The sequence below is a fragment of the Saccoglossus kowalevskii genome, chromosome 2 (assembly GCF_978046115.1).
Source record: "Saccoglossus kowalevskii chromosome 2, keSacKowa6.1, whole genome shotgun sequence".
In the NCBI taxonomy this organism is placed as follows: Eukaryota; Metazoa; Hemichordata; class Enteropneusta; family Harrimaniidae; genus Saccoglossus; species Saccoglossus kowalevskii.
The window spans coordinates 6,220,723-6,246,629 of record NC_140642.1 but is presented as its reverse complement, the minus strand read 5'-3'; the positions used below and the strand labels follow the sequence as shown (position 1 = coordinate 6,246,629).

Below are 25,907 nucleotides of genomic sequence, written 5' to 3'. Positions count from 1 at the left end.
TAATTGTATGAAATATTCAGTACCAAAAGTCTCATATCACAACACTGCAATTACACGGATCAACTACCTCGTATTTTATAAACTGGCGTCGCTAGTAAAATATTCTTATTTAAATTAGTTACACATAAAATGCTGCTGTAATGTCGTTATACGTTTCTGGTTGTTGTAGACGTTCTTTTCATAATTTGTAGCTATTATTTAAATTTTCAGGTAAAGTCATGCATTATTTATGTACAACATGAAATTTATGGGTTTTTTTTAAAGAAACATTTTTTTTAATTCAGTTATTGAATAAAACATTTACAAATGCACTGTCACGACATTGTTTTCCACCTTCACATTTACATGCGGATATCTTCATTGTTTCGGCGAATTCACGTGACTGCGGGGGAAAACAAAATCCGCTACAATCTGTATTTTGATTCTTATTTATTAGTGTAATAGCAAGAGCGTAACACTGTGATATATCATATGTACAGATGAGCACAATTTCGAATCTGAATTTTCACAAACCGTATTTTAATATTCCAGGCTGGTGGCTGACGTCACACTTACCAACATCACCGTACAAGTCCAGGGGGCGTTAACACGCCGAGTCCTCCTTTGATTTTTCATCATGTCTCTTTTTACGTACGAGTAGTTTACTTTTAACAGTATGAGATTACGTTGTGCATTCGAATTTTAGAATAAGAACACTGAAATTAGAAATTAAACTTTAAAATATGTTTGAAAAATACTTAATAGAAACAATGCATAATGACAATAAAGCTTCGTACCTACAGACAGCTGAAAACAGATTTTATCCTGGAAAAATATCTGGCAATTATTAAAAAAAAACATCCACAGATCATCTATGACTAAACTGAGGATAAGTGTCCACATACTTCAGATTGAAGTTGGGCGATATCACAACATAGATATCTTAAATAGAACATGCCCTGTCTGTGACTCCAATGAAATTGAAGATGAAGAACACTTCCTCTTTAATTGTAATCTGTACAAATCTGAAAGAGATGCTTTGTTTGAAAACTTCAACTTATCCAGTAATCTGAAAGCATTTCTCAATAACAAAAATTCAAAATCTGTCCAAGCAATTGCCAAGTTCAACAGTGACTGTTTTACTAAAAAAGAAAACTTCATGAAAAGTAATTTACCAGCTGCCTCAAAATAATATTAAAAATATTTATATGGTATTTTTTCCCTGTTTTATACAAGTATTTGTATATTATTTTATTATTCCTTTTGTATTTTATACTGACAATACTTATGTCTTTATTGTATATAACGATACCAATAACGGTTGTTATTATTCTAATAGTAGTGTCCACGTACAGCTCCTTAGCCGGGGGCTAAGAGGTCAAATACCTTAGCCCGTGATAGAAAAACGTGCGTGAACGCTTAGCACGGGCTAAGAAACTCCAAGTACGTATTAAATTAATGTTCATTTGGAAAATTCACTATTATTTTCATAACAATTCATTTCGGTATGCCGTTTCCGACATGACAATCAACGCGAACACACATGGAGAGAATGTTCTCGAGAGAAAACAAAATGAACTGACGATAATACTTTATGCTAGTTCCTGCTTTTCTGCATTCCACATTTTCTTAATTTGCTTTGGTATTGTCTTATATCCGTAAAACTAACATGTATACCTCCTTAGTTGTGTATATTCTTACTAGTTTGGGTGTTCCTTAGCCCGTACTGTTTGATTAGTCCGTACAAATGTATCAATAAGGATATGTCGTCAAACGTTCGGCGCGTGTTTATCATCACCGGATGACGAATATGGTGACCTTTTGTATTTAGAGTGACCTAAATGGTTCAGATGGCAAATTTCGTATGTGGGAAGTTAAGTAAAAATAGTTCAGAGAAAGTGCATTTGTAGACAAAATATTTATTCGACGGATTACAATTTATTGGGAAGACACATTGCGAGGCAGTGGGTTCGCGGAGACAAATGTAAAGCATCCCACCGATGTTATCATTCTAACACATAATTGTGACGACAATATATAAAAACTTATTTTTCTTACAGAAGAACTGTGATTCCCATTCTAAGAGCAACGCTGAATTTGTCAACATTACTGTGTGCACCAGTATGCATCAAATAAAATGTACATATTGTTAATAATAACCCGAAGATGGAATTCATTTCTTCACACTAACGTCATTACATTGTAAGAATGAAATCCCCCATAATCGTCATCGTCCGAATCGCACGGTTTCGCTAAAGCCGGTCCTTGGCTGGCGAAGATGAATAATAGTATACATAGTATAATAGTACATCCGTCTCGTCTCTTGGTGGCGCACTATTCGATTCAGTGCATTTTGCTGTGTCATTATAATTCATAACCTGTATGCTGGGTTCACTAGAGGTCATGAAAAGGTCCTTTAACATTGTAGGCCTCTTCTGATTGGTGTACAGGCATTTACGCGGCACGCCTATCGCTCCGTTGTAAGTCAACGATAACCAATTAGTCAAATTCTTTGCATCAAAGGTAAGGCTAGAAAATACTGTACTTGGTTAGATATTTGGATACAAGAGTGTGAGATTGAACGTCACATACCCCGGATGTTAGACATGCAAGCGCAGATCCAGGTGTGCAAGTTCAGTATACCTTGATTTGAAACTTCGATATTATTTGTTTAAATCATTTTTAGACCCATTCTTTATAGCAGTGCAACAAGCTCAAGGTTTTTTTATTATCGTTTTACAGTATGTATACAATGCATATAAATGGGAGGGTAATTTTGTTTTGCATGTGTTTGGAGAACAGAGTGAGAAATTTGCGTTTAACTATGAATGGACAGGCATCAGTGAGTTAATACAAGGCGTTACGACTTCTTTTACGATAGCGTTGTTGTGTTTCATTCGTCCACAGCTTTCCAGTGAAACCAAAGATGGCTGCTTTCCGTCATATTTTCAACACAACAACTCGTGGTGCAGGTAGGAAATTTGCACTGTGTTGGTCGGTAAATTCTAGACGTTTTCGCTTCGCTATAGTGTTCAGGGTCTGCAATTGTACAAGTATTGCTAGACCATTGAACTGACGATGACCCCTGGGCGCCATTACAATGGGCACAGTAAGATAATTGCCTTACTTTCTGTACGCACAGAGAACTGACTGCATATGCGGACAGTGTGGGCTGCTTTGGTTTATAACGTGAACTCAATCTATGATGGACTATTTACTAAATATTAAAAGATAACAGTTGATGTATACATTATGCCACAATGCATTAAGCTTTTAAAGATTTCTGTTGGTTTCTTCTGCAGTATGTGTATATGTTTATATTAACTGTTTATAGGTTTCATAGACCTAGTCCAAACATTGTATTGGATGTATCCCCAAGTCAGTTTTAGTAAGCAATATGGTTGGTTTTGGGGTATATTAAAATAATTTTGTTTAATATCATATTAAACTATGTAATCTCCATGAATGCAATGAAGTAGGGGATGAGAAACATTACATTTTATATTGTAATAATTGTCAAATCAAAGAACAAAGATCTAGATTCCTTGCAGCTTTATACATCTATGCCCCAAAGCTGGAAGATTTTAGCATGGATGAATTATTTCCTATTATTGTTTCAAGTAATGATTTTTTCATTCTTAGCATTTTTGCAAAATTTATTTTCTATATTCTTGATATGTATTAATACTGAAAGTTTTTGTTGTTCTGAATGTTTTGTTTTGTTATTGTTATTTTTGGACTTTACTCAAGTTTTCATTGGTACGTTCCAAATAAAAAATTCTATCTATCTATTAAATGGGAACAACACTATAATGTCTTGCAAAATAAAAACAATGTTTTGGCAGCAAACCTGACAGTATCTTTTGATATGTATAGCACATCATTATTGATTTATCAAACACATACTGCTGTTTCTGCTTGAACAATGTTCAATTTTATGCTGATTTGTTGTTTAAACCCCCTCAGCCATAACTATAATTCTAACCCTGCCACTCCAGTCTTCTTCCATTTCAATTGTATGTGCCCCTATAGAACACACATACTTATTTGGAGTGGTGTATACAATTACATTTGGGGGGGCTGGAGTGTTAAGGTTCGTGTTGGGGAGCCTTAAGGAACACTTTCTGTTATTTATAATGATACAAATTTTTAAACATGCACAAAATTACTTGGCTCCATATTATCACATATAACAATGTATAGCGTTAAATAAGCATGGATGAAAACACAATATTGAAGTTGTATCTGAGTAAAAACAAATGACCCACACTATGTTGTAGATGTAGTGTTTGGATTCAGATAGTGTAAAGGTTAAGTAATTATTAAGCCTCTTGAGAGAGGTGAAATCTATGTCATTGGGTCAGACATGCAGATGTGTTGTTATTGGTCCATAATATGCTAATCCCATTCCGGTCCAATATTGGTCCATCATCTACCAATCTTATTCTGGTCCTGTATTGGTCCATCATCTACCAATCGAATTCTGGTTAAGTATTTGTCCATCATCTACCAATCAAATTCTGGTTAAGTATTTGTCCATCATCTACCAATTAAATTCTGGTTAAGTTTTTGTCCATCATCTACCAATCGAATTCTGGTTAAGTATTTGTCCATCTACCAATCGCATTCTGGTTAAGTATTTGTCCATCATCTACCAATCTTATTCTGGTTAAGTATTTGTCCATCATCTACCAATCGCATTCTGGTTAAGTATTTGTCCATCATCTACCAATCAAATTCTGGTTAAGTATTTGTCCATCATCTACCAATCAAATTCTGGTTAAGTATTTGTCCATCATCTACCAATCACATTCTGGTTAAGTATTTGTCCATCATCTACCAATCTTATTCTGGTTAAGTATTTGTCCATCATCTACCAATCGCCTTCTGGTTAAGTATTTGTCCATCATCTACCAATCTCATTCTGATCCAGTATTGGTTCATCATCTACCAATCTCATTCTGATCCAGTATTGGTTCATCATCTACCAATCTCATACTTGTCCAGTATTGGTTCATCATCTACCAATCTTATACTGGTCCAGTATTGGTTAATCACAGTGTTTGATCTAGGCTGCGCCATTGCGCAATTTGCGCAAAAAAATCAAAGTTGACACGTTATTCATAACACTATGCGCCAGTTTGGTGCAACATTTTTGTCCTGCCAATTTAATGAAACAATTACGTAGTTGCGTTGTTTTTACCGTAAAGAGGCTGATTGACCTTAACGACCCATTACTTACTTCGTGGCGACATCTTTTGCGACAATAATGTTGCAAATTTCATCACGTGACCACTTCAAGTGCAAATAAACAGCATGGCGAATAAAATGAGTTCATCTTCGGGCATCAGTTCGTTCTATGAAAGAAATTGATACCCCAGAAACAGTTTCTGAGTCTTCTGAACGTTTGGAGGGCCGGATAAATATGGGATAACAGATATAACAGTAACTAGCAGTGATACTAGTTCCGATGTTAATCGGCAGCACCTACAGGTACGTAAACACAATCATAACACTGTTACGCTATTCATTGTTTTCAATGCTAATGTTATTTTAATAAATTACACTTTTACTTTGAAAATTATGACCAGCAAAAGAGCATACTTGGTACTATACCATGTATTATTAAATCAAAGTGAAGTTGCAAAATGTTTTGTAGGTCAACATTACATTACACGTGAAATCAAAATATAAGACTATTTTTTGTAATAATAATTATCTTTATTGCGTTTGTATCTTTATCAGGATTTTGACTAAAATGCAATACAGATGTGAATAAAGATAAACAAACAATTAAAGTGAGAATAAAAATACACACAGGAAAATAAAAACTGACAAGCAAATACAAGTAGTTTGCTATCAGAATTAATTTTATGGCGTGTTTTCTTAATATAATTCAAGAACTCTGGGTGATGTTGTGTTGTTTCTTATAAAAAACGCATACCGGTAGGTCTTAAAAACTACCCAAAAACCTGTAAATTTAAAAAAAAAATATTTTTATTGATCTATGCAAAATGATTTACAGACACAACAATGGTTACAATATTAGAATTTATCTTGACTCTTCCAACTTTCTTTTTCTTGCAGGAAAGCTGGTTATCCCCAGACTGTTAAAATAATGTAGCACCCACTGTCAGTGTCACACCAGAACCCATCCATTACCACCTGTGAAGAATTGACATTTCAATGTTATGTATAATAGTGACAAACTGTCAACACTAAGTAAAAAGCAGTGAATTGGTATCCAACAAAGTTTAACCCAGCTGATTTGATTTCTATACCAAAAAAGTGAAATTATAAGTATTCCATAGTGAAATGGTGAATATATTATTTTCTCATGCATTTTGTTTATGCAACATTTGTTTTTGAAGTGTCTTTCCCAGTTGTGTTTTGTTGCAATTTATGATAAATAAAAAAATAACTGAAATACTTGCTTACATGTAGTCTTTTCTAGCAAGCACTGGAGCTTCTGCAGCTTCCATTTGTCATTTGTAGGTAGATGTAAGTGGTCATGAAGAAGGTATTACTAAAGGGCACTGTTCAGTACTATAAAACTTGTTTATAGGACAACAAGTGAGTGTTCAATATGATGTTGTCCAATAAAAATAAAAATATAATTTTTTATGCATTCAGGCTTTTAAATGCTGGAAAATTCTTCAGACCTGTCACTAGATTGCTGTATTTCACTTATGCTCCAGACAATCCTGACAACCAGTAAACTGGTTGATTTGTGCCAAGTGAACACTTCAGGGTTATGAGCATGCCATTGCTATGCCATGTTGCAGTATGCCAACTTCTGGGCCCCCAGTAATTTTTCATAGCCCTTGTTCTCATACAAGAGTGGCCCCAATGGCCCCACTTAATGAATTCCTAGATCAATCACTGAATCATCTACCAATCTCATTCTGATCCAGTATTGGTTCATCATCCACCAATCTCATACTGGTTGAGTATTGGTTCATCATCTACCAATCTCATACTGGTCCAGTATTGGTTCATCATCTACCAATCTCATTCTGTCCAGTATTGGTTCATCATCTACCAATCTCATTCTGTCCAGTATTGGTCCATAATGTGCTAATCCCATTCCAAACCAATATTGGTCTATATATCCATCTTGTTTGGTCCTGTATTGGTTCTCCTTCTACCAATCTTATTCTGGTCCAGTATTGGTCCATCATCTACCAATCTCATTCTGGTCCAGTATTGGTCCATAATCTGCTAATCCCATTCCGGTCCAATAGTGGTTCATCTATCCATTCCTTTTGGTCTTGAATTGGTCCATCATCTACCAATCTCATTCTGTCCAGTATTGGTCCATCATCTACCAATCTCATTCTGGTCCAGTATTGGTCCATAATCTGCTAATCTCATTCTGTCCAGTATTGGTCCATCATCTACCAATCTCATTCTGTCCAGTATTGGTCCATCATCTACCAATCTCATTCTGGTCCAGTATTGGTCCATAATCTGCTAATCCCATTCCGGTCCAATAGTGGTCCATCTATCCATTCCTTTTGGTCTTGAATTGGTCCATCATCTACCAATCTCATTCTGTCCAGTATTGGTCCATCATCTACCAATCTCATTCTGGTCCAGTAGTGGTTCATCATCTACCAATCTCATTCTGGTCTAGTCTAGTATTGGTCCACAATATGCTATTTTCATTCCGGACCAATATTGGTCCATATATCCATCTTGTTTGGTCCTGTATTGGTCCATTATTTACCTCATATAGTGGAATAGTGTCATTGTGTATGGAAGGCAAAAGTAATTAAATCTGATAATTTATTGTGTTTGCAAACCAAAAGTGTACATGGTGAATGAAATAAAGTAAAACATAATACTTGTGTTTAAGTAAATGTAAATTGTACAATTACAGATTAAAGATTATTGGTGGAGACATGCATGGTTACTCCAACGAATGCAGAATGTTTTTTTTTTTAATTACAGGTCGTAGATTGTTCAGCTCCCAAAGTGGTAAAGCCAGTTCTAGTCGTAAACTTGCTGTTGGTGCTCTCTCTGCTATTACTGCAGCAGGAGCTGCATATGGAGTACATACATTGTATCAAAAATCAGAGATTTTATCAAATGTTCACCTTATTGACACAGTGAGTGCGGCAACAGTTGGCTCACCACAACCTTCAGTAAGTTGTCATAGGTCATAGTTCACAAGGCAGTTGGCCAATCATTTCATTCAATATAATCAAAATTCTCATCACTTAGAAATGTTTGCAATTTTTATAATTTAAGTAAATCCCCCAAATTTTGCAAAAATCGCATCCCTCTTTTCCCACATAACCCCTTCTCACTAGTTCGTAACTACAAATACTTTTTAGTTTCCTGGACATGTGAAACTAAAGCATTTTACAGTATTTTATTGATCCATGTCATGTGATTACATCAGGTGATCTCCCAGACCAAGAACCATGCTGTGTATATATGGATTCATCTAAAACCGACTGCTAATGCCAAACTATGTGCCAAAGTAGTTTCCAATATGAAATTCCATGTGGATGCTGTTGTACCACCAGATATGAAAGATGAGGAAGATGAAGTCATTGCTGGTGTTGCCTTTGGACCAAACTTTTATGCTAAGGTATTTTTATCTGATCAATCCAATTTTTCTCAGCAAAAATGTTGATGCGAAAAATATTGCTGAAGACAACTGTGAAAGGATAACATTACTATGTATTGTAGTTGGTAATTTATTGAACAACCAAAAGTATGTTCTAAAGTTTGTCAAAAATTATTTTATCGCTTGCTGGTTCCAGATTGAAAAAAATAAATATTACTAGATATTATTTGATGATATTAAATGTGCTGTTAGACTGATTTGGATGGCTTAAAACAGTCCACTGTCAATTTAAATATGAAATTATTTATGTATTTAGGTTGCAGATAAGCCTAGACACAACTTTTCTTACCATGAGCGTAAAGGCCCTCTCGGTGAGCTGCCAAGTTCAGGTGAGCCATGTTTAGTTTTATTTGTATAATTATTATGGTTTCCCAGTCAAACTACTGGATTTATGGAGATCTGGGGGAGGCTGGTGAAAAAATCAAAAATTTCTGTTTTCCTGCCAATTTCAGACATTTGGAATTTTTCTGTGGTGGAAAGCCGAAATATTCTGGGTAATACTGTAAAATAAATTGTGACATTCTGCATCTTGCAGCATTATATACTGATATCAAATGACAAATTAATGTACTGTATTTGCTCTATTAAAGTCACATCTTCAATAAAAACAGTTGCATGTGCTGTATACTGAATTATTAAAATACTTAATTATTATGACACCCATCATTTGCAAAGGTGCATGTGCTATTATTAGAGCAAATATGGTTTACACTAAGTTTTGTGAAAAGTACAGTATTCTCATAATTATTTTTCAATACATGTAATGTGCATTTACAAATTGTTTCATTATAACTATAGGTGGAGACATTTTCATCCATGCCAAGAGTAACACGTTCAGTAAACTGTATGAACTGACACAGCGCATAGTCTACCATCTACCACCAGGCTCTATTGAAAGTATAGAAGACACATATGGATGGGTCTACAGGAATGGCAGAGATCTTACAGGATTCATTGATGGTATGACATATGACATCTTTATATTGTGTGTTTGTAGAAGCCAATAAAATTGTATAGAAATGCATCTGCTAGTTATTCTGGATCTTCCTATTGGGACCACAAACATATTTACTTCATATTTATAACAATTTATTAATTTCACAATTCAAACTGAATCTGTGCGGTAATTAGTTCTTTCTTCTTGGACTAAACTATTTTCTGCATGTCTCTTAGTGTCATGGAAAAAAGTTGTATTTTAGTGATCCAGTATTACAGTAATTTTTGGTGTGTGTGCACTTCTATTGGGAATGCACTTCTCATACAATATATTTTAATAATATAATATTGCATGTAAAAATATGTAAAAAATAGAAAATGTTTGTATCATTTCATTTTTAGGGACTGAAAATCCTGCCGATGATGAGAGCAGATATAATGTGGCAGTAGATAAGGAGAGTGGTGGAAGTTACTTGGTGAGTGTGAAATATGAATTCCACAGATATGCAGTACGCCCTCTATGGCTGTAATTATCTTTTCTGAAAACTTGCAAAATTATGACAACATTGAATGATTGGTCAGTTATTGCATTATAAATTAAAGTCAATTTATTGTTGTTAGAAATAAATCTACTACCGCTAGTCATCATTATTTTTGTTTACTTCCATTTCAGATTACCCAGAAGTGGGTTCATAACCATGAACCAATCAGAATAGAAAAAAGTAAGTGTAAAATCCCATGATTTGAAATATTTTAAATGGTTGCTATGCCATGGTTGCTGTGGTAAAATATCAATATTAATCGCAAACTGCTATTTGTTTCATATGTGTGAGTGTTCAATTTTAATTTTTTTGTTGTAGATAAAATCAAAGAATTGTTTGTTGGTCGTAGTATTACTGATAGCACTGAGCTGTCTCGTAAACCACCGATGTCTCACGTTGCCCGTATGACTGGTAAATATGCATTTCTTTGTTTTCAAGCTTACAACTACAAATTTATCATAAACAAAAAGTTATGTAATGGTGAAATTCTTTTTGTAACAATTATTGTAGTGAGATGTGAGGTAGGATGTTCCACATTGTATTCGCTGTGATAGTATTGCGTCCGTGCGTCCGTTCGGAGTCATATCTCAGAATCCCTTGGACTGATTCCATTCATTCCATTCATGTGCCTGGTACTTTATGTTTAACGATTCAATTCAAAATTGCTGACTAGCAGCCATCTTGTTTTTTGAAAATGCTTTGTCAGTTTTCATTCAAACTTTGTACATAGATTATACATGTTAAGATACATGTCCATGACAATTTATTTCGCAATTGGATCAAAGATGTCGACTGGCAGGCATCTTGTTTTGTTTTTTATATGCGGTATATGTGGTGTTTTGATGTAAATAAACAATCTGTTATATACTCTACCTGGAACAACCCCTCCGCTTTAATATGACGAGCACAAGGAGAACTTTCAAAAATTTAATGGGAAATGTGTCATTTTCAATGACTTGTTTTAATTGGATTAATTGATCGTTATTATAGTTGTAGTTATCAATGTCAGTGAACCCTTTGAATGACGTCACTTACACCGGTCGCCATAATGTTTCGTCGCTGTACATTACAAAACAGTCAGCAAACTAGCTAAACCATCCGCTGTATGGATGTACTTGTCAGCAGACACATTTATTTCATTTACTACATACTTCAGCATTATAATTAACAACACTGTACAACAAAAAACAATATTACATTAATGGCAATATTTTTCTGGTTTTTGCTGCTAAAAATTTGGTTTTTTGCTAAATCCACTGAGTAGTTCATTGATAATGGTTATGATCCAGCGCCTTTTCACCACCAGTTCCCTCTTTTCATCTCAAGTTCACAAAGTACTTCTGTTTATAGTCTGCACTCTCTTACAAAAGATTGGGACAGAAATATCCAAAAATGTAAAAACTGAAAATTGACTCTTTTGACATTTTTTTTCGTTAGCTCCAAAATTAGGGTCCATTTCCAGAAATAATGAAAAATGTAAAGAAAAAAGTGGATGAGAAAGTCTAGTGGTAAAAAGGTTAAATCTGACAGTTAGTTTTAAAAGTTGCTGGTGGTTTTGAAATGTACATTTACAAAACAATATGGCGCCCAGAGTAAATGTGTCACCTTTCATAATTTTTATTGTTTTTTTTCTTCAAAAAAGTGATAAGCAAGACATTGTTCATTTAATCCAAAATTTTCAAAGAAAATGATTGCTTTTTCTTTGACCCTTTTCTTTGGAACCATTCAATCATTAAGGTTGATGGCTTTAGTTTATCATGTAGTGTTATTGTTATAATTACAATACATAACAATATCTACTATTGTACCACAGGTGGTAATGCTTTTCAGCAACCCAAGAAATTTGAAATAGTACGTCAGTCCCAACCCTGGGGTTCAGTGTCTGGAGACTCTGGACTTTTTTTCATAGCATATGCTGCATCACCTGAGAATTTTAATTACATGCTGGATAGGATGGTTGGTGCAGGTAGGTTTCTCTCTAATGTGAAAATAAATGAATGTAATTGAGTCTGCTTTGTAAGTCACATGTTGTGTGTTTTTTGTTTGACAGTTTAATCTTCAAATTTTGTGGTACGTTCCATTCAGTTACATGACAGAAAATTATTGTTGGAATAGAAAGTGGAAATCGATTCAGCTTAACAGTACAACATGAATAGCATGCATTCATTTATTATTAGTTATGTGTGGTGATTTACTGAAACATTAATTGGGAGCTTACCAAAGGTACAGCCGGATCTGTCATTGTCAAACAGGTGGCTTGTGTTCATCAACACCAGTCGGCGACTCTTGTGACTTTTGCATTTAGAGTAATCAATGTCAACCATGTTTATAATAACCTTCAGCTGTATTGATTTTCTTTGAGTTGGTGTGTTAAGCACTTCTGAATTATTGACTCATTTAATTAAAAATACAATTGGTGTCACTATTCAATTGTCAAACAATTGTAAAATATTTGCTCTAATGATTTTGGAAATGGTAATGCAAGTGTGTGATTAGACACAGTGATTCCAATGCTTCAACAAAGTTATTTTGTGTATTGATCAATCAAGTCTGTATCTCATTTAAGTTCAAAATAAAATTAATTAATTGTGATTTTCTCTTCAACAGACAAAGATGGTTTCTCTGATGACATTATGAGACTGACCAAGTGTGTGAAGGGTACATATTGGTATGTTCCATCGGAACAAGAAATGGCAAAGCTGAAATAAACATTATGCATACAGTCACAATTGGTGAAGGAGCTCAAAATTGTGTATTTGTATTGGCACTATAACCTAGTATCATTGATGGGACAAGACAAAATATAACTTACTTTCATTGTAGTCATACATCAGTTACCGGAATGAAAGATATGTTGAGGATAATTTAGAACTATAATTCTTCTATTGTTAGTTAATGACATGATAAATAAAATTGTAGATTTATTAAAAATGATGCAATAATACCAGTCATACATTGAACTTATTTCTTTGCCTAGACTAGACTAGACAATGCTTAACTAAAAATTCAATTTTTTTCATCGCATTTGATAATTTTCAGTCATAATGTTTGTATTTTGAGAATAGGTGATGACATGTTGGAAAGTAAGGTTTTGTCTGAAAATGATTTCCTGTTATGTATCAATTTCATCAGTGTGTCATTGTGGTCTGCGTACTCACTTATGCTTCCAAAGATGTGATAATATTCATTTGCAGTGGATGTTTGCATCTACATATTTCATTTAATAGCAATTATGTAACAATTTCCAAATAAATACTCTTGCAAATACTCCTAGTCAATAATGTGAAATTTATGTAAAGAATAAAGTCATCATACTCGGACTAGTCTGGATATAAAGTCCTCCTTGCAATAAAATGTCTGCCACAGTGAACCAAACTTCACAACAAACCCTCTTTAAGTAAATATGTTGGTGGGGGGGGGGGTGAAGGCATTAGTGAGTCCTGTCAACAATTCTGCACAAAATTCATCACTGGGAGAGCGGACCATGTCCCTATTTTTAAAATAAAATTTGCTATACACGTGTGCTTGAGAAGCTGTTTATACATTAAACTGAGACAGGTGAGCTCTGTATGCCATATCGGCATGGTTACCATCTTGTATAATATTCATGACCAACAGCATGTACCAGATAGCTCACTAGGCAGGGTGTCTGGCATTACTTGTGAGAGATTGAGTTTGCAGCCATCTTTTGTAGTTTCTTTTTAGAACAGTACAACTTGGCCAATATTTTATCTTTGTACTGTCATCTTGTCTGAAAACCCAGGACAAATTATATGAAAAAAGATTTGAATTGAGGAAACTCATCAGATTCTGATACTGTGTATATAAAGTTCAGTAATGGAGCATTCTAATTGGCCGAGACGCACCTGGTGGGTTTTAAATGTGGTTATTGGTACGAATTAAATTGTACACATAGTTCCAAAACTTCTTTATTTCGCAATGAAATTGGCCAATGAATTTTTACAGAAGAATTGTACACTATTCTGGATTCTCTCTCCTACAAATTACACAATTTTATTTTTCATTTTTTAGTTTTTTTTATACTGGGACTCCTATTTGATGAATGAGATGAACGTTTGTGGGTTCAACTAGTGCCAGCGATTTGTTTTGCCGCCCTCAACGTCGACAGTTTAGATGTTTGCGTACCTAACCAAGGTTTACAGAGAGGCGGGGGCTCTACAATATAATTTCCGCAGTGCCCATAATGCAATCATAATTGATGCAAAAAGTGATGCCAACATATCAAAATCGTGCTATATGGAAATCTCGGGGGGGGGGGTCCGAGCTTAAAGCTTGCATTTCACGCAATTAAAATAGACAATTCCTTGTATAGGTCCATCATATGATGACGTAAGCGTAATTTAATCACACGCACATGTCACTATTTGGCCAAACAATCACTATTCTGTACACAAACATTTTTTGTTTACGATCATTGTATAAACAAACAAATGATTAATATTAATACTCGTAGTTTTCTATACTGTTTACATATAGAATGCGTAGATTGATATAACTACCATTTGAACTATCCTCTGTCTCATTGTATAGCCCCCATTGAGTATGTAATATTTAAAAAAACACGTATACACGTATATCTTTGTTCGTCATTTGTTTTCATGGGTGAAGGCACTGGCACACACGGCATTAACAAAATATAAAATCTTCCGAACACTGGCACGCATGGCCGTAACATTATCACACCATTTTGTTATATTAGCTTCACCCATAACCAAGTATGTACAAGTTTTCTTTGTAGCAGAGGAATACACATTACGTTTACACACGTGTATATTGTTAACAGTAATTGTCATTACTAGTATTTGACGAGTACGACAATGTACAATGCTTCACCGTGATCAACCTCAGCAAAGTAAAAAGGGTTTACTAACGAAAAACAAACTTTTGCAAAGATTTATTAAAAGTCTATGATGTCCGTCCTCTATCGGCGACCGAGTTGAGCCCGACTCCCTCCTCTTTTTAGTGCGTTTACTTGTTTATTCGCCCGAGAACCGCCACCTGATGCCATGGCCGGTGACACCCCTCTTCGCCTGGAGTCCTTAGAATTCAATGGTACGTCGACAGAGTCATCATTCTTCATTTTGTTGTCTTTGCCTTTCAAGTTTCCAGTTTCTTGTGATGGTTTCGGTAAAACAGGCTTAGGATTGAGTCGCTCTGTGGGACGACGATGTACAAGAAACGAAATAATTAAATAATGTCATCAAGATTCCTGATTGTTTTATTCTGTATTAAATTATGTCAGAGATGCTCTTAAGAATAATTAATAATTACTGCATGTTTTAACTTGACTATTTTTTAAATAAGAACGAAATATTATGCAATTGAAATAAATTATATAATAATACAAATCATAATTATATTCATGAATATATGCATAAATTAACGCTTGCGCATTATGGGAACAAACACATGCACCAATAAACCGGTGATGTAACCTCTGACACATCAAGCTTCGAAGCGAAGCCAATGGCATCACCATTTTTATTTTGTTCTCTTTTCGAAAATTCAAGGACAATAATTATATGTTACTTATGTCACGTCACGTGGGTATGATATGACGTCATTCTGAATCGGGAATCATCTTACCCAGGAAATCTTTGTTTGTGTCCATTCCGCGAAGTAATGGGTGGTATGTTAGCCTTTCTTCTTCTCCTTCACTGTCTTCTCCTAAAAATACATTATTGAAAAATCGAATAAAACGGGAAAATATGTGAATTTTAACGAACATGGTCACTGCACAAATTTATATTCACGTACACAAAAACCAAAACAAGATTTTCTACAAATGAACTTAGTCATCACATTCTTAACTATATATAATACCAATACGAAATACTAAGATGTGACAATAAGGTATGGCTCATTCTGGGGGAGGGGTTCTAAAAACTACTGCAAAAGTAGAAACTTCGAGAAATGTGTCAATGCACGATTGTCAATGCACTCCAATAGTCCAATCCCAGTAAAAATACTTCCAACTCTTATCAATCCAGCTGTCGTCCCAGTAAAAAAATAGTCCCACTCTAATAGGTACTTCCAACCCTCATAGCTCCACTCGCAACACCCGGAACAAAATGGTTAAACCCTAGTCCGCCCTTCAACGCCCAATATTCCAGCCACCACCTCAGCAGAAAACCTAATTCAATCCTAATACATACTTTCAACCCTCAATAGTATAAATGCAGTCCTCTCCGTTAGATATTGTTTACCGTAATCAGCTGGGTTGGTTAAAAGATGCATCACATTGCCAGTCTCATCGGACAACTCCACCATATCTATCGTATAAAATATAAACATTAGTTCTGTCGTTACCACCATTCACAGTTGATTTCCATCTAATGGAACCAGGTTCCAAATGAATATGATGTCATAAACCACGTGTTTATTATCACACAGACTTGAACATCACTATTGATACTAAGACATACCTTCGATATCACAGTCACATCGTTCTTTTATATTGTGCAGCAGTATCGCATTCCGACAATTTGGATTAAAAATTTCACTTTTTCCGTCTGTTAAATTGACAAAATTACATTGAGTTACAATTGTGTTTGATGATGTATCAGGGGTAAAATCTTCTCTCTCTCTGGGTTCTCCACACTTGTCAGGGGGGAATCTCGTCTCGTCTCTCTATCTCGTCCCCTTGAGGTACGGGATCGGGAAAGTCACTTATACTTTACAGTCAAATAAGACACACACAACGAAATACGTTTCAACTCTCGTCTTAGTCGATCTTTTGGAGCACTCTATAAGACACAGCGCCCTGGGGAACAGTCCCCAAGACTCTCACAAGGCTGAACCAAGACTCGCCCAAGACTGGACTGCGTCAAGGCTCGCCCCTGGACTGGACTCTCCACTGCACTCTCTCTCTTCTGCGTCTATCGTGCTGTGTTCGTCAAGACCAACTCAAACTCTCTTTATTCATTTTCACAACTCTAACCAATTACAAAGCAGTAAAAAGACTCTAGGGCGTAACCTTCAATCATAAAGCCAATCACACTAAGTACTGAATACGTCATATCTTTTGATTAATCGTTAACTACATTAATAACTATGAATATAAACTGTCAAAATGAGTAGTCTAAAAAGCGGCGGCTATCTGGTAATTAGTTCCAAATCACTGAGCCAAGTTCCGTCCAAAACTTCAAATAGACCTTAACGATGACAGACATAACACAGCAATTCGCTCGTAATCAACTAATTAAGTCGGTTAACAGATACGCAAAAACAAATTCATGACAGATGCGCTACAAAAGATTACGTTGGTATATAGATACACGTAGCTTACTAAATATTAGATAGGCTACTAAAATGTGTGTTTGTAGATAATTTACTAAATCGATGATCTACTAGACATTAAGTTGGTAGATGGTCTTAAATTACTAAATACTGAAAAACACATTGAAATAGCTACATGTCATTTTAGCGAATTTGACTCAATACATGAATTAACAAAATCTTAATTTAACTAAAATACCAATAATCTCATTGTGAAAATATACTTTATTCTAAATTAGCGACATCTTGAATTACAGGTTAGCTAAATTTACAGTATTACGTTGTTATATAGATAGATCTACTAAATCGATGATCTACTAAATATATAACGTTGGCAGATGGATAAGTGATATACACATGTACCACAACAGAAAAGTACACATTAATATGCATGACCCTTCTTGTGGAGATAAAAATGCCGTCGCTGTTGAAATCTGGGGTGACACTGAAAACATATACATGTACCTAATTTGAACGAACAAATGAAAAGATTACAATTCTCTCAGCACGTACTGGGAGGAGATCGTGCGGAAGTGGGTCCGCTGTGTGCGAATTAAATCACTCAACTTGACTTATTTCGTGACTATTCATTTGAATATTGGATGACTTTCGAGAATAAAAAATAAAGACATAAAAAGAAAGCAATATACAATATCCTGAGTCGTGTTTACATATAATGGGAGCTCTAATGTAATATCCGTTATTAATGGCAGCAATTGAACAAAGGGCCGTATTGGCCGATGGCGAAGCAGGAAGTCATGGATACCCTGGCAAGAGAATTCCGTCTGATTACCCCAACTCCCACCTCAAACCGGTCTCGAAATCAAGTAACCAGTTTGGGGGGGGGGCGTAGTTCTCGATGTGTTTAATAACTCCCAAACATTTCACACATGCTTTAAATGTAATATTTCGTATTTGTTACAGGGTTGCAATTTGTATCTACAATAATTAAATCGATATATGTCCTTATAGTTTACTATATATGTTACGCGTCGCTTGTCTGCATTCATCTAAGCCGAGAGTATCAGCACATCTCAAAATCGGTTGGATGCAGGCCCCGGATGCAGGCACGTCTTATTTGCCAGTGCAATCAAATATACATCATGATGGCGACGTACTATCTTTCTAGATAATAGAATTCTAAACCAACAACGGTATCACCTCAAATTTTAGTGGTTGAACTAGAGTGGTAATTTATGACCCGTGCCCAGGCTATTGAGGACCTCAAATCTGACTTCAGTTGACAGATAAATAGCGGGAATAATTAAGATAACACAACAATTCATCAATGTGTGGTAAATATACTCTAACTACACAGAATCCAAATTGTTATGTAGCCAGCGTTTTATGAGATTTTAAGTAGCGGAACACCTATTGGATTCGATTATCAGCGATAAACACTTAACAAAGTCCAACGATGTCAGTCTACAGTTGGAATATGGTGTGACCCCGACTAAAGATTATACCTTTACGCAACACAGAGTCACCGCTGAAGTATCCCAGAATGCAATTGGACAATGTTTTCTTTTAGGACAAAGATATACTAGTTCGTGGAAACTTGCTGGCTGTCCTAAAATTATGTTTTTGCTTTTAAATTTAGACAGACTTGCTTCTCACTTCATTTTAAAAAACGATTCGAAAATATCAAACCGCTAAGGTACATACATGTTTATGTTTTTAAATAGACATTATCCCCACATCGTTGAGTCTATTATTGGATTTGATGAATTGGTCAATAGGGCCGGGTTTTATCCTATCACCGCATACTAGTCATTTTTTGTACAACGAGTTCCCGCCAAAAAATGGCAGCAACAGATTCATTGATTTGCTTGTCCCACCAATACTTAACCTGCTAGAAAGCGCAAGTTGAGGTTATAAGTCGTGTTTGAATAAACGTGACGTCATTTGTGTTGACAACCGTCATAAACAAGTTATCAATAATAGGAGGAAGGTGATTGCAAGATCAATTTCCGGCAGTTGTTAGGAAACGAAACTGTCCAAAGTATCCTGCTTCATGTTTTGAAAGCGACGTAGATCCTGTGAGAGAATTTCCAGATGTTCCAATCTCCATAGCAGCGAAACAGATATTATTAGTTTCTTTTATTCTTACTTCAAAGCAAAGAATGCAGCCAAGGTTCCCGGATGTACTAATCATGTCAGCAAATCAGTAATAGACGTACCAATGAATTGATGTACATGAGAGAAAAAATATTCTAATTTCCAATTCGTAATATTTTCGAAATGAGTATAGGATATATGTTGAAAACGATCGCCACAGTCAGTGTTCATAGTTACACAATGCAAATACAGAAAAGACAAAATCCTCAAGACAACCACACTCATTCCCGGTGTGCATATACAGGAAATCGAATTTGACGTCATCATTGCAATATATATCGTACCCATCGCTGTTATAACGTATACTATGATTCAACTGAGAACTATTAAAGCAATCATATACAAATATGTATATATAGTTTTGTCTACTATGATATTAATTTTTATATTTATGTCATCTAAACAATCAGCCGTTACATGTTGAATACTTGTTGGTAAATAATAATATGTTTAAACTGTTGCCATTAACCATCACATGACGATGTTAGGATAGAAATGTATACAATAATTATTACAACAACACGTGCGATGACATTTTATAAATATATCTATCTGTCTCTTATGTGCATATTTCAAAAAATACGCGGGACCAGAAAACATGAATTACATAACTTTACACACGTACATGTACGTACGTATATTGGATGTGGATTTGTTGTGACGTCATCGTAACACGATATTTCACGTGAAAGAAAATTAACAGGAGATTGATTTTTTTTTTTTAAATTACTATTTCTCATTACAAAATAAATAATAATTTCATGGTAAAATTGAAGAGACATCGATCTAAATGTTGTATTTTGCAATAATATCCCACAGAGAACAAAGTCATTTGTACTGCCAGAGTATTTAATGGATCTCCTCTCGGAGAGATCGCTAAATAAAGTACAAACACGAGACAGCTCTGTTGCCATGGGTTACGCATGAACACACAGACATTATTTCAAATAGACGTATATGAATAATTGCATCGTTTTAAGAAAATTCAACTAACTGTCGACCAGGAAAAACGGGTGCGTGGTTTATGGGGTATATTCACGTTAAAAACTACGCCGGAGTGTATAATTTCAGCAGATTCTATTGAGACACGATTCGACTTATAATGGATTATCGACAAAACTAGACACGTTCTCTGTGCAATGCTATATACATATACAAATACGATGCTAGTGTACATTAGTACATGCCCGAGAGTATATGGCTGTAACCATGGCTTATCTTACCCAGGAATTCTTAGTCCACAATTATAATGGACACGTCCGTCGTAATAGTCACCTTCCCACCCTCACATTCTCCCATGAAAGAAGGATTTGTTGTTAAACTGAACCTCCGAGTGGGCATGTGCCCTCGCAAAGCCAGTCGAAATTAAAAACATTTATTACGACAAAAAGGAGATTAGTGCATTTTGTAGACGGTATATTCTTATTTGTATATTCAGACATGTCCTGCGTTTGAAGAGCAGATCAGTTCATTGCGTGCGTGGGCCTAGTGATGGCAGGGAGTTGATATTAGTATTTTCCGAACGTTACACGAGTACCATACTACCTAGTTGATTACAAAAAGTATGATATAAAGTTGACACTATATAATGCAATATAAATTGTCAATATTACTGGCTAATTTTATACGGTGAAAAGTGGTATTTTGCAAAACGCTATCAGGTTATTTGCATACACCGTGATCACTCACTGGAAGGGAATTCTGATATCGAAATAAGATTGTATTAACATTAATTTGAAACTTCCATGTGTATTGTGTATTAAATCTCAGACTAGTAATACAATAGTAATAGTAATGTATTACCATGTGCTTGTCTCCAGTTAAAGTTAGTGCCAACGTACACAGTCAACACATTATGATCATGTATAGATGATGACACAGTAACTGGAAACACATGGACAACCTGACAACTACTTTACCCAGCCTCTTAAATCCGCCGCGAGCTTTAACGAACATCGATCCGAGCAAAACACGTATTGTTTAAACATATTTTATGGACTGTAGTTTTACATAACATAATATGGATTTCCCATGAACCGCATGCTCTATGTAACAGGTTACAATTACCAGGTAGGATTAGGGCGCATTGTCAGAGGTCAAACACTGTTACGAATTAACGACTCCGTGATATACTGTCACAATGGCGTTCCTCGTGACTGGCAACTCGGGGTCCCAGTTTCTCGACCAGCTATGTAACCACGTTACGGCAGGACTGGCGATGGGTAGATATTGGCCGATAAAAACATCATCGTGTTGACATAACGTCCATTACGTACATTCCTGGTAGCATAAACAAATTGACGAACCGACTTGGAAACGCAAAGCGTTTTGTAATACACTAAGCGCACGTAATACCACTAAGCTTTAATACGGATAAGGATTTCTTGAATTATGAACACAAAAAACTACTCACCCCCAAATTTGACCGTAATAAACATGGTGCGATGTAATTCGCTGCTCTCACGACGCTAAGAACGTACATTCATCACACACTACGTCGGCAGTTTAGACTGTCACGGCGAAATAGTAGTTGGATTCCATGAATTATAATACCCAGTTATTTGAGACGTAGAGCAATTGATACCCTTGCTTTGGTCGCTAACAATAAAACAGACGGTACCAAAGCAAACCTTCGTGATGGAGTTGTTCACCTAAAATGGGCTAGAATGTTACACTAACACTGGCTTTGGCTATAAGCAATTGAGCGCGTAAGCAAACAATCTCCACACTCAAACAAAGGTCCCACTTATCGTATTTCGATCACGCACAGGCGACAGAATCGATGTAAGAGCTTGGTTGGAAGGGTCAAAGGTTCTGTAATTTTTCCGCGTCAGCCTCGTGATCAATATTACACCGATATTAAGATAATCAGTGATTCGCATGAAATATGAATGTACAACGCCCAGGTGAATATGAAATCATACATATAAACCGCGTAACCATGGAAACCTTGTCGCTAGAGCAACGAGCACACGGTGACTCACTCTTCCGATTTTAACGTCAGGCTGGCTTCAAAGTGAGGCGACAATGTGAGGCAGGTGACACGACACACTCAGGAGACTTGAAAGCCCGGGTTGTGACAGGAATTAACGTCGAGACCAGTTGTGGATACTGTTGAGTTGACAAGGTCGAGTTACGAAAACAAGCAGCGTATGACGTATGAAAGAGAAGCCAGGCCAAGATTGTAGTATAGGCGTGTAAATCAACACACATTGACACTGCCTTGATGTATTCCAATTATTACTCCCATAATGACAGCGAACTGACAAAACGAAACATTTAAAAGCTATTACTATGCGAAACGTGTCTTAATGTATAGCAGTATTGTTAATAGCCTGATTGACATGAACACGACGATATTAAAACGAGGGGCCGGTAGTATGAGCTGTTCCTCTTTCACATTAATAGTCCCGAACTACTTTAGTTACGTTATTTACGCGACTGTTGGAGAAAATCAATAAATTACTATTTTAGAAGGACAACATGAAAGCACGAATGTAAATACCACAGATTGCATGCCGTATGATTCAAAACAGACATTACACAGACAGCGCTTGTATCCCTTGCTAATATAGCTATGACCTGATTACTCGCAACATTTACGGGGTTATGGATACGGTAAGTGGGCTTAAAGGATTATTTACACGTTGCATACAAATAAGATGGAATATAATATTATTTAAATGATTGGAAATTTACCGAATGTAGAAAGCGATATAACGGGAATAAAGTGATTAACGTACAGTGAGCGACGTGATATCTCTTAACATCTATACTCATTATAATCAATGATTAGGTAAAACATTGCCTTTACTCAGTCGTGCTATCCAATGTTCAATTCACAAATAATGTATTATACGTACGTTACCAGTATAATAATATCAGTTGCTTTCACAGTAAATATCCACGTAACCCCCACGGTAAAACAAATGTAGAATAGAATAATAGTAGCACAATAATCCCAATACACGTAATCAGAGAAATGTAAGAATTTCATATTTATTATACCATGTAGGAAAACTCCATGATACTGTGATATAGATGTATTTGCTGAAACGCCAATTTACCACGTATCACATAAATACGTGAGAAATCCAAACATTATTTCTTTGTAAATGCAAACATAGCGGTTGTTTTCGATGGCGTTACTGGTATGTTCACGGGTTAAGTAATAGTTTGAAGTGACCTACTTTATAAATACCATTGAACACAATGATTTGGGTCAATGATGATAACGTTAGGGACAGAATAGAAGTCATTCGTCCATAACCGTGACAACATAGGGGAACGTGATACACACTATACAAAGTTACGTTGAAGGCAACCATCGGTGTGTGTGTGTGTGTGTGTGGGGGGGTGTTTATTGAGGCAACTTTTATTTTGAAATGCCCAATCAAATAAAAAAATAGTCTGATAACACGAAAAGATGTAGTAATAAGCGCGTATACTTCAACATTTGTGTCAATTGGTTTTATTCTATTATTACCAGGTTTTTTACACAAGACAGATTGTATCGTATCTCGAAATGAACCTATTTACCTCCACACCATATTGACATGACGCTGTATGCTAATTATTAGATTCAACTATATGGTCTATGGTTAATTGCGCAAACATATCAATGTGGTTACTACCTTGGAGCTAAGAATATGTTACTACGCAGTCGGCTCATCACATTCCAAGACGAATAAAAATACATGTACCCTATTTAGTATGGGTGAACTCGTAGAGGGCGCGTTTTTAATAAGCATTCCCGCGAACACGTCATTAGGAATCAGAACATCAATCAGGTGTCGTCATTGCGAACTACTTATCATACGATACACCACAAACTGAACAAATCTTAGAGTTTTGATTAATTATATTCTAATACATGTACAAATATATTAGTAAGTATATAAACCAAGCAACAATTTCGATAATTATTAAACATTTTCAGTCAAAGCAAATTTTACCGTCTTCAAAACATTTCAGATGTGTTCATTCTTGGCCATGCGACTCCATATTACTTTGTGTGTAAGCACACGCATTACTGATACATGAAATACATACTGTATTTGAAGTATAAAACTATCGCATCAGTCTGGTAAAACCCACTTAGCAATATACGTTTGGTTTCAGACACTTAGTCAAAATATTTTTATCAATAAATTCCTTTTGTTCATCAAAGATTTTCAATCTGAATCAAGTAATTATTTTGTTATACATGTAGCAACATTATGATAATGTTATTCAGCAGTATGCTCTAGTCAATGTTTATTCATTTCACATTACCTATAATAATCGATTCAAGTGACTGTGGTTTCAGAGAAGAAAGCCTAGAAAGTACCTATGTGACATCCGAGTTGATCAGGAAATCCTGAGTGCAATTCAATGATTTGCTGAAAACTCAATTCTAAACAAGGAGATTCCAATGCAGTGATTCCATCCATGGTCTGTACATTTCCACAATGAACTGACAAAATAATAATTCATTTAATGCTATTTCAAGACACAAACTGGGTACAGATTTACATATCTCTCTCTTCTTCAGTGTGCTTGTTTCTAGCATTAGCACTTGTGCATTTGATACTAATAGGCACCAGTTAGTTGAATTGAGTGTAATTTGTGATTTCCATTTGAGATATTTCCATTTCAGTATTTGCTGGTCCATTCATTCATTTGTTGGATTAATAAGTAGCGGTATATCCAACTGTACATAAACAAGCTCAATCTGATGAATGTTATGTTCCAGAAATATTTAAATAAAGATCTGGCACAGAACCAAAATGACATCATGTGGTGTTCACTATATTAGTCAATAACAATAGTACCAGTACTAGTCAACAACCGATCAAACAGCATACTTAAAACAGATGATATAGTTAACATTTTGTATGCAAGTTGGTATTTTTCTCAAAGAGTTGATTTCAAAATTGTTATTTTTATTGTTTTCGTGGTATAAGGGACCTTATGAAGTATAAATTATAATCCACAACAGTGAAGTTCAGAATTGTAAACTTACTCAAACCTATACAAAGTTATCGATACTCACTTATGCATAGAAACTGAAACCAAATGTATAAAGGACTTTCCAAGTCTTAATTTATACGTTTCAGTAATTTCATAAAAAACAAAAATATGTCCAGGTTGTATGACTTGTTTATAAAACTCAAAATAAGTTATTATTAAATTATACTTAATAATACAACCTAGACAAACATACAGCCTACATCTCGGCTCTCAAACCATTCTCAAATAGATTATATAAGCGATAAATTTGGGGCCATTAATAACTATCAGGACTGATACCTGTCTATGTCCAAGTTACCAGGATATTATTAAGTATAAAAACTAATTTCATAAGAATAATAAACAAAATCAAATATTCACAGTGACAAAATATTCGGGGTGAA

General features: G+C 35.4%; 2 protein-coding genes across 3 annotated transcripts; one reads left to right on the top strand and one right to left on the bottom strand.

Moving 5' to 3' along the window:
- Positions 1–2,368: 2,368 nt before the first annotated feature.
- On the top strand, positions 2,369–13,431 carry LOC100371249 (uncharacterized). 2 transcript variants are annotated; one of them, XM_002732926.4, is made up of 11 exons: positions 2,369–2,502; positions 2,887–2,951; positions 7,933–8,126; positions 8,387–8,578; positions 8,874–8,946; positions 9,416–9,577; positions 9,956–10,029; positions 10,227–10,275; positions 10,414–10,506; positions 11,909–12,061; positions 12,703–13,431. In XM_002732926.4, exons 2-11 carry the CDS (start codon positions 2,906–2,908, stop codon positions 12,801–12,803), a joined length of 1,137 nt encoding a protein of 378 aa, XP_002732972.2. In that variant the 5' UTR covers positions 2,369–2,502; positions 2,887–2,905; the 3' UTR covers positions 12,804–13,431. The 2 variants fall into 2 exon arrangements, with proteins under 2 accessions (XP_002732972.2, XP_006814261.2); XM_006814198.3 differs by lacking the exon at positions 2,369–2,502 and adding an exon at positions 2,562–2,603.
- A 989-nt stretch (positions 13,432–14,420) lies between these two features.
- Positions 14,421–22,601, bottom strand: LOC100371097 (uncharacterized). The gene is made up of 5 exons (XM_002732925.4): positions 21,926–22,601; positions 16,542–16,628; positions 16,272–16,388; positions 15,703–15,783; positions 14,421–15,270 (listed from the first exon to the last, which is right to left on the bottom strand). Exons 1-5 carry the CDS (start codon positions 21,948–21,950, stop codon positions 15,038–15,040), a joined length of 543 nt encoding a protein of 180 aa, XP_002732971.2. The 5' UTR covers positions 21,951–22,601; the 3' UTR covers positions 14,421–15,037.
- Positions 22,602–25,907: the final 3,306 nt, after the last annotated feature.

Excerpts from the sequence above, each read along its gene's own strand:
- LOC100371249 (XM_002732926.4), top strand. The coding sequence starts at position 2,906 with ATGGCTGCTTTCCGTCATATTTTCAACACAACAACTCGTGGTGCAG. Across the intron at positions 8,947-9,415 it reads CGGTGAGCTGCCAAGTTCAG|GTGGAGACATTTTCATCCAT; the intron begins GTGAGCCATGTT and ends TTATAACTATAG. Across the intron at positions 9,578-9,955 it reads TCTTACAGGATTCATTGATG|GGACTGAAAATCCTGCCGAT; the intron begins GTATGACATATG and ends TTTCATTTTTAG.
- LOC100371097 (XM_002732925.4), bottom strand. The coding sequence starts at position 21,950 with ATGTTTATTACGGTCAAATTTGGGG. Across the intron at positions 16,389-16,541 it reads ATGTGACTGTGATATCGAAG|ATATGGTGGAGTTGTCCGAT; the intron begins GTATGTCTTAGT and ends TTTATACGATAG. Across the intron at positions 15,784-16,271 it reads TATACTATTGAGGGTTGAAA|GAGAAGACAGTGAAGGAGAA; the intron begins GTATGTATTAGG and ends ATGTATTTTTAG.